The sequence below is a fragment of the Pelophylax lessonae genome, assembly GCF_965119305.1.
Source record: "Pelophylax lessonae genome assembly, chromosome: 4".
NCBI lineage: Eukaryota > Metazoa > Chordata > Amphibia > Anura > Ranidae > Pelophylax > Pelophylax lessonae.
The window spans coordinates 152,062,444-152,073,814 of record NC_138771.1 but is presented as its reverse complement, the minus strand read 5'-3'; the positions used below and the strand labels follow the sequence as shown (position 1 = coordinate 152,073,814).

The following is an 11,371-nucleotide window of genomic DNA, read 5'->3' as shown; positions in this document are numbered from 1 at the left end:
TATTAGGGTTTAGCTTTATTGTGATGTAAATCAAGGTGAGGCTAATATTCCCATCAGGTAATCCAAAGTATTTTCTTGTTCTTTTTTATTTATTTTTTTATGCATTGCATTTGCTTACCTTTCATTAATACACTCATCTTATTAATTCCCAAATTGCCCGTGGCTTGTTTTCTGTGTACTGTTGTAGAGTGGTAATCTATTAATGCTTACGTTACACAGGTGTGAGCGGCCTTCGGTCTATAACCAGGTGTGTCAGTGGGGACTAAGCAGTTTAAGGAGTCAGGGCAAAACAAAGGGCCCATCAAATCAAGCTGTTCCTGCATATTTTTGGTGTAACATGAAAAATGGTCTTCATGCACACACCATTCCTACTTATAAAATCTTGGGGTGCTTCTCCCTGCTCGCTCCTGTCAAATTTGAATTTGGTGCAGCTGTGCATGGGTCTGTGGCATTCATTCATTGAGAGCTGTGAATGACAACAACTACAAGTCCCATCCACTGCCAAAACAGAGAAACTTGTAGTTCTTGATGGAGCACAAGGGCAGTAAGGTCACCACACTTTCATTCTACTGATACTTCCTGCAGGAGCCTGAACATTGCACTCGGGATCCACTGATCAATGTTACAAAGCTTTGCAGGGTCAAATGCAAAAAAATATATTTATATAAATAAATGTGCAATTTTGCCATATGGTTGTATTTATTTTGTTTACAAACACCATTGTGGTTAAAGCAAGCTCACAGCTGTATCAGCGGCTGTCAAAGGGCTTTCTGATAAGAGTAATCAAGCAGCTCTAGAGCCACCTTATCGCTTTTATAGGGCTCTTAAAGGCATGCACACCCCCCCCCCCCCCCCCCCCAGCACTGGCAGCACCCTTGGTAGTCCCCAGACTCTCCTGTTCCACTGAGGAGTCTGAGACGGTGGAAAACTGCTTATTGGAGGAACTCAGGGAATGGATGTCCCTACTGTGACTAGTGACCCTGTAAGTAACATGTATTACATCACTTCTGGGGCCCCAGCTGTCATCAGCTTCACTAGCCGAGGATGCATTTTTTTTTAGCCTGATTTGTGCTGGAACAGTTGCATTGGAGAGCAGGGTGGACACTGGGGGTCTGATAGATCCCCACTGTCTCCATTGAGAGTACCTATCATCTGCCCATGCTATCACACATTGGGCTTATATAGCATATAGCACCCTTGTGATAGCAGTAAAGTATAAAAAAAATTGTATAAAATAAATAAGAATAAAAAAAAAAAAAATGAAAGCACCCTTGTCACCCCTACACACACCCCATATCATATAAAAAGTGTAGCATTGGGTGAGCATGTGTATGTAAAATAAACGTTAATTGCCCAACACATGTGAGGTATCATCACATAAAACTCAGTGAGAGCAATATTTCTGGGACCGAAGTTTACGGTTAACACTAAGGCTCCGTTCACATGTAGGCATTTTGGGGAGTTTTTCTGCTCTAGGATCAGCTCTCAAAACGCCAAACAAGACAAATCCTATTCATTTCAATGGCCCCTGTTCACATCTGAGCGTTTTGACTCTGTGAGCAAAATGCCCAATGCTCAAAAAAGTACATGAGCTTCTTTTTGGGCAGATTACAGGCGTTTTCCATTGGTCTCTAGTCAATCTAAAAACGCCTGTAAAAACGCCTGTAAATCACGGTAAAAATCGCGGTACAAACGCGCGAAAACGCTACGCTCAGGTGTGAATGTAGCCTAAGGCTCCGTTCACATGTAGGCGCTTTGGGGCATTTTGTGGGCGTTTTTCTGCTCCAGGATAAGCTCTCAAAACGCCCCAACAAGACAAATCCTATTCATTTTAATGGCCTGTGTTCACATCTGAGCGTTTTGACGCCGTAAGCAAAACGCCCAACACTCAAAAAAGTACATGAGCTTCTTTTTGGGCAGATTACAGGCGTTTTCCATTGGTCTCTATTCAATCTAAAAACGCCTGCACAACCCCTGAAAAAACGCCCATAAAAACGCCTGTAATAGCAACGCCAAGATGTGAATGTTGCCTAAAGTAATGCCCTGTAAAGGCTTTGAAAGTGTCACCTATGCAGATATTTGAGCACCGTAAATTTTGGCAATACGCAATTTTAAGACTTGACATACTTGATATATATTTACTCGATGCAACCATCTTTTATATTTTTCCAAAAAAAAAAAAAAAAAAGAGCATATTATTTATGTTTTTTGCACAAAATTTCATTTCAGTGTATTTTCTTCAGAAAATGTGAGTTTGATACAAAAAAACTGTGCAAATATCATGTGGCATAAGAAATTGCAGCTACCACTATTCTATTCTCCAGGGCCTCTGCTTTTGAAAAAAAAAAATACTTTTCTTTTTACAGTAATTCCCAGCCAAAAATACAGAAATTGCCCCAGTAGACAAGTGGTCACAAAATGAAAAAAAAAAAAACCTAAAAATTAGGAAAATTTGGATGAATAAATTATGTGTGGTGTCAAACAACAAAGCTTCACAAATCATTGAATGTTTCCGAAATAGGAGCTGGCCTGAATGGCTGCCTACTAAACACGCTATTATATACACTTATTAGATATAAACTATCAGCCTATATTATTTTATATTACTGTTTGCTCGGTCTTTGGAGTCAGAACTCACAAGTACAACCCGGAAATGTTTAGAGAGAGGACTTCCGGGTGGAGCAAGATGGCGGCGCCCTGTGGCAGCGTGTTGTAGTGAAGTGTTGTCGGGAGGTGTGATATGGCGGGTCTCACCTTATTTATTCGGGGTCTCCCGGAAGATGCCAGCTCCGAGAAGCTGGAAGAGCTCTTCAGTGATATCGGGCCCACCAGACAGAGCTTCGTGGTCAGACAGAGAGGTAATGTGAGCGCTGGGCCGCCTGTGATAGCAGTGTATGGGGGAGCTGTGCTGGGAACGCTCTCCCTCTCACAGGGGGGAAGCTCATGAACTGGATTTGTTATTACTATGACCATTACAATCTCCAGCATGTCTGTCAGCAATCAAGATAGAGATACAAAAGTTGGGGTTCCCATCAGTACACTGTTAATAATTGTAAATCCTCTGATCTGGACTTCAGGGACCCCCCCCCCCCCCCCCGGCAGCCATTATTCATAGATTGTCAGCTCTGGAGACCGGCCCACAGGTGAAACTTGCGCCCTGCAGATAATACACCGCCTCCATAGACTTCCAGCGCTTTCTTTAGCCCTTACAGCGATGTCGGTGCTGTAAAAAAAAAAAAACTTTAGCCTTAAAGCGGAGTTCCACCCGAAAATGAAAGTTTGTTCCATCTTTTTGCTCCGGGTCACCTGAAAAACAAATGGATAATTGCAATTTTTTTTTTTTTTTTTACTTGCCTTGTTTAGAAGATAATATACTTACCTTACTTCCTCTTCCTCCCCTCGGCGGCCACGGCGATTCATCACTTCTGCTTTGCAATGATTCCTGGGAGCTGAACGTCATTGCTCCCAGGAATCAATGCCGTCATACCTTGCTAAAAAGCTTCTGGGCATGCTGCAGACCCGGAAGTGACGGCGGGGCCGGTGCAGTGCATCGTGGGACAGAAGAGGACGCAGAAGAGGATCACGCTGGCTTCAAGCTGCCCACACCTGAGATGGCCGCGCCGGAGAAGACATTTTCAAGGTAAGTATTTATTCTTGCAGGTAAGTGCAACCTGGGACAGATCAGAGGCTATCCATTGTGGAATGTACTAGTCCTGACTGTCCCGGGGGTATTTTTATGTATTTTTTCGTTTTTTAGGTGGAACTCCGCTTTAAGCATCACATTATGTGGTTGTAAACCCTTACATATACCCAATGAAGTGACTATCCTCAGGTAATAAACATGTAGCACCCTCCTAGGTAGGTGCAAGAGAGAAAGTATAGTTTTGAGCTCTATCTGCCTATCAGAAGGGCTGCAGTTAAATCTGTATTCTCTGCCTACCAGAGAGCAGGATCTGTTAGTGAGGTCTGCTCATTGTGCTCAGTATGCGATTCATTCATTCTAAGTGTTTCATGCTGGTCCAATAAGCAGGCATGTTGGACAGTGGGAGGAGGAAACCTGACGAATGGGTGCATAGGCTTTTGATACAGTCCTGATGATTGGTAGAGGGCAGGTCTCCTTGGTACATACTGGGGTACTGTATAAAAGCCAGGAGCACATGTGCTCGGGGTTGTTTGTTGGAGAGTGGAGTCCGGGAGGGAGGGTGGAGCTGCCTTCTCCTCCTTAGCAGAGGTGCCATGCGGTCTCAGGAGGTAGTTCTGAGGACTGGAGGAGTGGTCGACCGGAGCTGAACCCAGAGGTCCAGGGAGGCTGACTGAGAGGGGAGACACTGGAGATCCTGTTTCTGCAGTACAGGAACTCGTGTCAAATGGCCTGACCTGAGGGGAGCCACCCCTGCTCATAAGATAGTCAGTGGACGGGTGTCAGCAGAGAGCGAGGGTGCTAGGGAGAGTATCCTGAAGATAAGAGATTTTTCTCTCTCACACGACGACTTGGTGAACAAAGAAAGCAAGAGACTGAACCCCATTCATCTAAAGTGGCAGGGTGAATTAACAGCCTGGCTGTTCCATGTCTACAAGATAGAAGTCCTCAGAATTGTGAATAGTTAAAATTGGAGTATCCCACTATTCCCCTCTCCTATCCCAAATTACAAAATAAACAACAAAAAACACAACCCCCCTGAATTGTTTGAGTGAAGCGCAAAGAGGAATGTAGGAACTCTATTTACTCAAACCGTGTGCTGGTAACCAGGGGAGCCCATAGAGTTGATATCCAGCAGTCCCTACAGGGGCAGTGCTACAAACAGAGATTAAATAAACAGGTACAACTTATGTAGGAGGATTTATCTGCACTCGTCTCTTCTTTACAGCCTTTCAAAGTCCAGAACTTATAAGGCTTGTTTGAGCTGGCCGAGAGCTGAAGTTACATTCTGCAGAGCTCAGTGAAGAGAGCTGGTCCTATAGAGGACCAGAGCTGAGGCTGTCAGTCTGCTGGAGAACCCACCCCTGTCACCATGTTTTCTCTTGGTGTCAGGAAAAACTTGTCCGATGTAATTTAAGCTGATAAGAGGAAGGAAGCAGCAGATGGGAATGACACTTGGCGCTCTCACACTATAGAGAGATGTGCTGTGTTCATAAAAGTGTTGTGATACTGCGTGCTACTAGGGGTTATAAGCAGTAATATTACTCAAAAATTCTATCTCTGAATTGTGTGATCCAACATAACATAAACAGCTGCCGCACTTCACCTTTAAAAAAAAAAAAGAGAGAAAAAAGTGTGTGTGTATGTGTATGTGTGTATGTATGTATGTATGTATGTATGTATATATATATATATATATATATGTATATATGTATATATATATATATATATATATATATATATACATATGTATATATATATATATATATATATATGTATATATATATATATATATATATATATATATATATATATATATATAATATATATAATTAGTACAGACCAAAAGTTTGGACACACCTTCTCATTCAAAGAGTTTACAATTTTCATAGTCATGAAAATAAAGAGTCACACTTCAAGAGGTAGTCACCTGAAATGCACTTGTTGGCCCTTTTGCCTTCACTCTGCGGTCCAGCTCACCCCAAACCATCTCGATTGGGCTCAGGTCCGGTGACTGTGGAGGCCAGGTCATCTGACGCAGCACCCCATCACTCTCCTTCTTGGTCAAATTGCCCTTACACAGACTGGAGGTGTGTTTGGGGTCATTGTCCTGTTGAAAAATAAATGATGGTGCAACTAAACGCAAACCGGATAAAATAGCATGCCGCTGCAAGATGCTGTGGTAACCATGCTGGTTCAGTATGCCTTCAATTTTGAATAAATCCCCAACCGTGTCACCAACAAAGCACCCCCACACCATCACACCTCCTCCTCCTCCATGCTTCACGGTGGGAACCAGGCATGTAGAGTCCATCCGTTCACCTGTTCTGCGTCGCACAAAGACACGTTGGTTGGAGCCAAAGATCTCAAATTTGGACTCATCAGTCCAAAGCACAGATTTCCACTGGTCTAATGTCCATTCCTTGTGTTCTTTAGCCCAAACAAGTCTCTTCTGCTTGTTGCCTTTCTTTAGCAGTGGTTTCCTAGCAGATATTCTACCATGAAGGCCTGATTCACACAGTCTCCTCTTAACAGTTGTTCTAGAGATGTGTCTGCTGCTAGAACTCCGTGTGCCATTGACCTGGTCTCTAATCTGAGCTGCTGTTAACCTGCGATTTCTGAGGCTGGTGACTCGGATGAACTTATCCTCCGCAGCAGAGGTGGTCTTCCTTTCCTGGGGCGGTCCGCATTTGAGCCAGTTTCTTTGTAGCGCTTGATGGTTTTTGTGACTGCACTTGGGGACACTTTCAAAGTTTTCACAATTTTTCGGACTGACTGACCTTCATTTCTTAAAGTAATGATGGCCACTCGTTTTACTGTACTTAGCTGCTTTTTTCTTGCCATAATACAAATTCTAACAGTCTATTCAGTAGGACTATCAGCTGTGTATCCACCTGACTTCTGCACAACCCAACTGATGGTCCCAACCCCATTTATAAGGCAAGAAATCACACTTATTAAACCTGACAGGGCACACCTGTGAAGTGAAAACCATTTCAGGTGACTACCTCTTGAAGTGTGACTCTACAATTTTCATAGTCCTGAAAAGAAAGAGAAAACTCTTTGCATGAGAAGGTGTGTCCAAACTTTTGGTCTGTACTGTGTGTGTGTGTATATATATGTATGTATGTATGTATATATATATATATATATATATATATATATATAATTAGTGGTTCGTGCCACTGTTTTGCTTAAACACTCTATGCCAATTATCTATACTGGTGTAAACCACAAATTAAATGTCTTCCAAAATAAAGTCCGTCAATGAAGTGTCCTTAAATGTCATCTTATAGTGTTAGGCCAAGCACTCTGTATATGCTTTTTGTGCACATTTTCATTTTTGAGGTTCACAACCACTTTAACCACCTCCATGCTGGGCACTTTCACACTCTTCCTGCCCAGGCCAATTTTCAGCTTTTAGAGCTGTCGCATTTTGAATGACAATTGCGCAGGCCTGCAACACTGCACACAAATGACATTTTAAAAAAAAAAATTCACACAAATGGAGCTTTCTTTTGGTGGTGTTTAATTTTTTTGTAGCTTCTATTGTAATTTTTCTTCACTGTGTACTGGTGGGCATGAATAAGCTGCACTGATCATTATTGTAATTGCCCCTCTCACCACAGGAAAGCCGGTTATCGGCTTCCCTTTCCTCAGACACTGACAGTGCTGAGAAAAGGAAATGCTGATAACCAACATTTGTTTACATGTGATCAGCTGTGTTTGAACACAGCTGATCACATGGTAAAGAGCTTACATCATCGGTGCTTTACTGTGATCTTCACTGTGTGAAGGCAGACATTACAGTTAAAATACAATTTTGTACAAAAGGAATCAGAGGGCCCTGCTCATTAGAGCTTACAATCTAAGAGGGGGGTGATGAGCTGATGGAGAGAGTGAAACCGTGCATTAGTTAGAAACCTGATAGATTCATTAAAAGAGAAGGGTTTTCAGGGATCATCTAAAGATGGATAGATTAGGAGACAGTTGGACAGATTGGGGTATGGAGTTCCAAAGGAGGGAGAAGCTCTGGAGAAATCCTGGAGGTGAGCTTGAGAGCCGGAGGACTGAAGAGAGCAGCTTGGTTGATATTTTGAGATCAGGTTAGTGATGTAGTTGGGGCAGAGTTGTGGGGGGTGGTGTAAACTATTGTTAGTACTTTGAATTTTATTTGTTGGGTGAGTGGAAGCCAGTGGAGGGATTGGCAGAGAGGTGTAGCAGACACCGAACGGTTGGTAGGGAGGATGAGTCTTGCAGCAGCATTCATTAAGGACTGAAGGGGGGATAGTCTAGGTCAGTGATGGCGAACCTTGGCATCCCATGATGCTCAACTACACTGCAGAGTGCTTGAGCATCATGGGAAATGTAGTTCCAAAACATCTGGAGTGCCAAGGTTCGCCATCACTGGTCTAGGTAAAGGTAATCCAATGAGAAGGGAGTTGCAGTAGTCAAGGTGAGAGATAACCAGAGAGTAAATTAGAAACTTGGTGGTGTCGGTTAAAAAGGGGCGTGTTCTAGAGATGTTTTGGTGGTTAAGATGACATGATTTGAATAGGGATTGGATGTGGGCCTGAAAGGACAGTGCAGAGTCCAGGGTTACCCTGGCATGTGTGGAAGGATTGATAGTTGTGCCTAGGCTTGTGACGGTATCAGATTTTCATGCTGCGATTAATTGATTAAGGTTTTGCCACGGTATACGGTATTATCACGGTATTCTATTATTAAATTTAAATTATTAAATTTCCACCTCACTTCAATTTCATTGCTGAATTTAGGGGCTTTGGTTCACTTATGCACATTATTATATAGTCAGTCAGTACAGACTCTGTGAACCAGGCCTAAAATAGGTCATCAAGCAGTGTCTGGCCTAACTGGTGATAACTGGTCCTGGCGCTCGGCTCCGATCCGATGGCCTGGTCATTAAGAGGGCAAATCCTTGTGGTCAAGAAGTGGTTAAACCTGAAGGAGGTGTTGTTTATAAATGACTTTACTATTGCTTTAGGCCTGGTTCACATGTATGCGGGTTGGTGGTTCACATGTATGCGGGTTGGCGGCCCACATTTGCACAGGCATAGCAGCCCATTGATTTGAACGGGCTGCTATGCCCTCATTTTCCGCAGAAAAAAGGTGCATGCAGCATTTTTTTAAAATTCAGTGGCCTTGAAATCCATCCTGCTTTTTCACCATGCGACTAACCTGCAGTTCCTGCTCTGGCAAGCTTTCTTCTGCATTTTTTGTAGACACTGCTTGATGGCTATATAATAATGTAATGTGGGCTGCTATGCGTGTGTGTGTGTATATATATATATATATATATTTATTAGAGCTGCACGATTCTGGCCAAAATGAGAATCGCGATTTTTTAGCTTGGAATAAAGATCACGATTCTCTCACGATTCTCTGTGTAACAAAAAAAAAAAAAATTGGGATAACTTTACTGTTACGTTTTTTTTTTTTTTTTTTTTTTTTATTCATTAAAGTCTAATCATTGCGTTTGAAAGACTGCTGCGCAAATACAGTGTGACATAAAATATTACAACAATCGCCATTTTATTCTGTAGGGTCTCTGCTAAAAAAATATATAAAATGTTTGGGGGTTCTAAGTACTTTTCTAGCAAAAAAAAAAGATTTTAACTTGCAAGCAACAAGTGTCAGAAAAAGATCCAGTCTTTAAGAGGTTAAACTTCCTTTCTCCCTGGCAGAGGGAAGGAAAAGATACAAATGTAATCATTTTTGTTTATAGTTAGGAGACTTAATGCTGAAAGGCTTAGCTGTGTGAGTGAATGAGTCATCCAGCTCACTGAAATGTATCAATTCACAAGTCAGGCAGACTTGACAGAGAAACTCGGTATTTTAAAAATGCCACAATAACAATACCGTGGCTATGCAATACCGCGATATATCGAATTACCGAAAACCGGCATATGTCTAGTTGTGCCATTGATCTTGACAGAGAATTCGGGGGAAGGGGCATGTGGGGAAGGAAATATTATCAGCTTGGTTTTATATCTATTCAGTTTGAGGAAGTGGTGAGACATGCAGGCTGATATGTCTGTTAGTAATTCGGTGATGCGGGAGCCAGACTGATGGGGTGAGCTGAGGGTTCGAGAGGTAGATTTGGGTGTCATCATAGAAATAGTAGCGGAAGCCATGGGAGGCTATCAGCTGACCCAGGGAGGAGGTGTGACATAGTTACATAGTTAGTGAGGTTGAAAAAAGACAACAGTCCATCCAGTTCAACCTATGATGTGTGTGTGTGTGTTTGCTTTTAACCGTACATTGTATACCCCTGTATGTTGTGGTCTCTAAGGTGACCATCTAACAGTTTTTTGAAACTATCAATGCTCCCTGCTGATACGACTGCTTGTGGAAGAGAATTCCACATCCTTACCGCTCTTACAGTGAAGAACCCCTTACGCATTTTAAGGTTAAACCGCCTTTCCTCTAGTTTTAGTGAGTGGCCACGTGTCTTATTATATTCCCTTACTCTGAATAGTTTGTTCCTTATGCCCGGGTCGCCAGTACAGTATTTGTACATTGATATCATATCCCCCCTCAATCGTCTCTTCTCCAGAGAGAATAGGTTCAGTGCTTGTAGCCTTTCCTCATAGCTCATGTCCTCCATTCCCCTAATTATTTTTGTTGCCCTTCTCTGGACTTTCTCCAGTTCCAGCACATCCTTCCTGAGGACCGGTGCCCAGAACTGGACGGAATACTCCAGATGTGGCCGGACCAGAGTCTTGTATAGTGGGAGCATAATCTCTTTATTTCTGGAGTGAATCCCCTTTTTTATACATCCCAGTATTCTGTTGGCTTTACTTGCAGCGGCTTGGCATTGCATGCCCCTGCCAAGCCTGTTGTCTACCAGTACCCCCAGGTCCTTTTCCATCTTAGACTCACCCAGAGGTTCCCCCCCTAGTGAGTAGCTTGCTTTCTGGTTTTTGGCCCCCAAGTGCATTACTTTACATTTTTCAACATTAAACCTCATCTGCCATGTAGTTGCCCACCCCGTTATTTTGTTCAGGTCTGCTTGCAAGGTTTCCACATCCTGCATAGAAGATATTGGCATGCCTAGTTTAGTATCATCTGCAAATACCGAGATTGTACTAGATATCCCCTCCTCTAGATCATTTATGAATAAATTAAACAGGATTGGTCCCAGGACCGAACCCTGGGGGACCCCACTTTCCACACCCGCCCAATCTGAGTACTCCCCATTAATCACCACCCTCTGAACTCTCCCCTGGAGCCAGTTCTCTATCCAGGTACTCACCTTATGGTCCATACCTACCTTCCTTAGTTTGTACAGTAAGCGTTTGTGGGGAACGGTGTCAAAGGCCTTTGCAAAGTCCAGATACACCACATCCACCGGCTTACCTTTATCTAGGTGGCAGCTCACTTCATCGTAGAAGGTTTAATAGATTGGTTTGGCAAGAACGATTTTTCATAAATCCATGCTGATTGCTACTAATAATACAGTTTTCATTACTAAAGTCTTTTGTATATGGTCCCTTAATATCCCCTCCAAAATCTTGCAGACTACAGATGTTAGGCTGACCGGCCTATAGTTCCCCGGGATACACCTCGGCCCCTTTTTAAATATTGGTACCACTTTGGCTTTTTTCCAATCAGCTGGCACCATACCCGTCTGTAAACTATCTTTAAAGATCAAGAATAAGGGATTGTGGATTGAGAATAGTAGAGGTCCAAGGACAGAACCTTTTGGTG

The 11,371-nt window shown here is 42.8% G+C and overlaps 1 protein-coding gene across 1 annotated transcript in view; it reads left to right on the top strand.

Moving 5' to 3' along the window:
* Window positions 1-2,675: 2,675 nt before the first annotated feature.
* RBM28 (RNA binding motif protein 28) overlaps window positions 2,676-11,371 on the top strand; it is a 53,200-nt gene continuing 44,504 nt past the window's right edge. Inside the window, exon 1 of the mRNA XM_082255540.1 lies at window positions 2,676-2,858. Within this exon, the coding sequence (XP_082111666.1) occupies window positions 2,741-2,858 (118 nt within the window). The 5' untranslated portion in view covers window positions 2,676-2,740. The remainder of the gene's footprint in view (window positions 2,859-11,371) is intronic.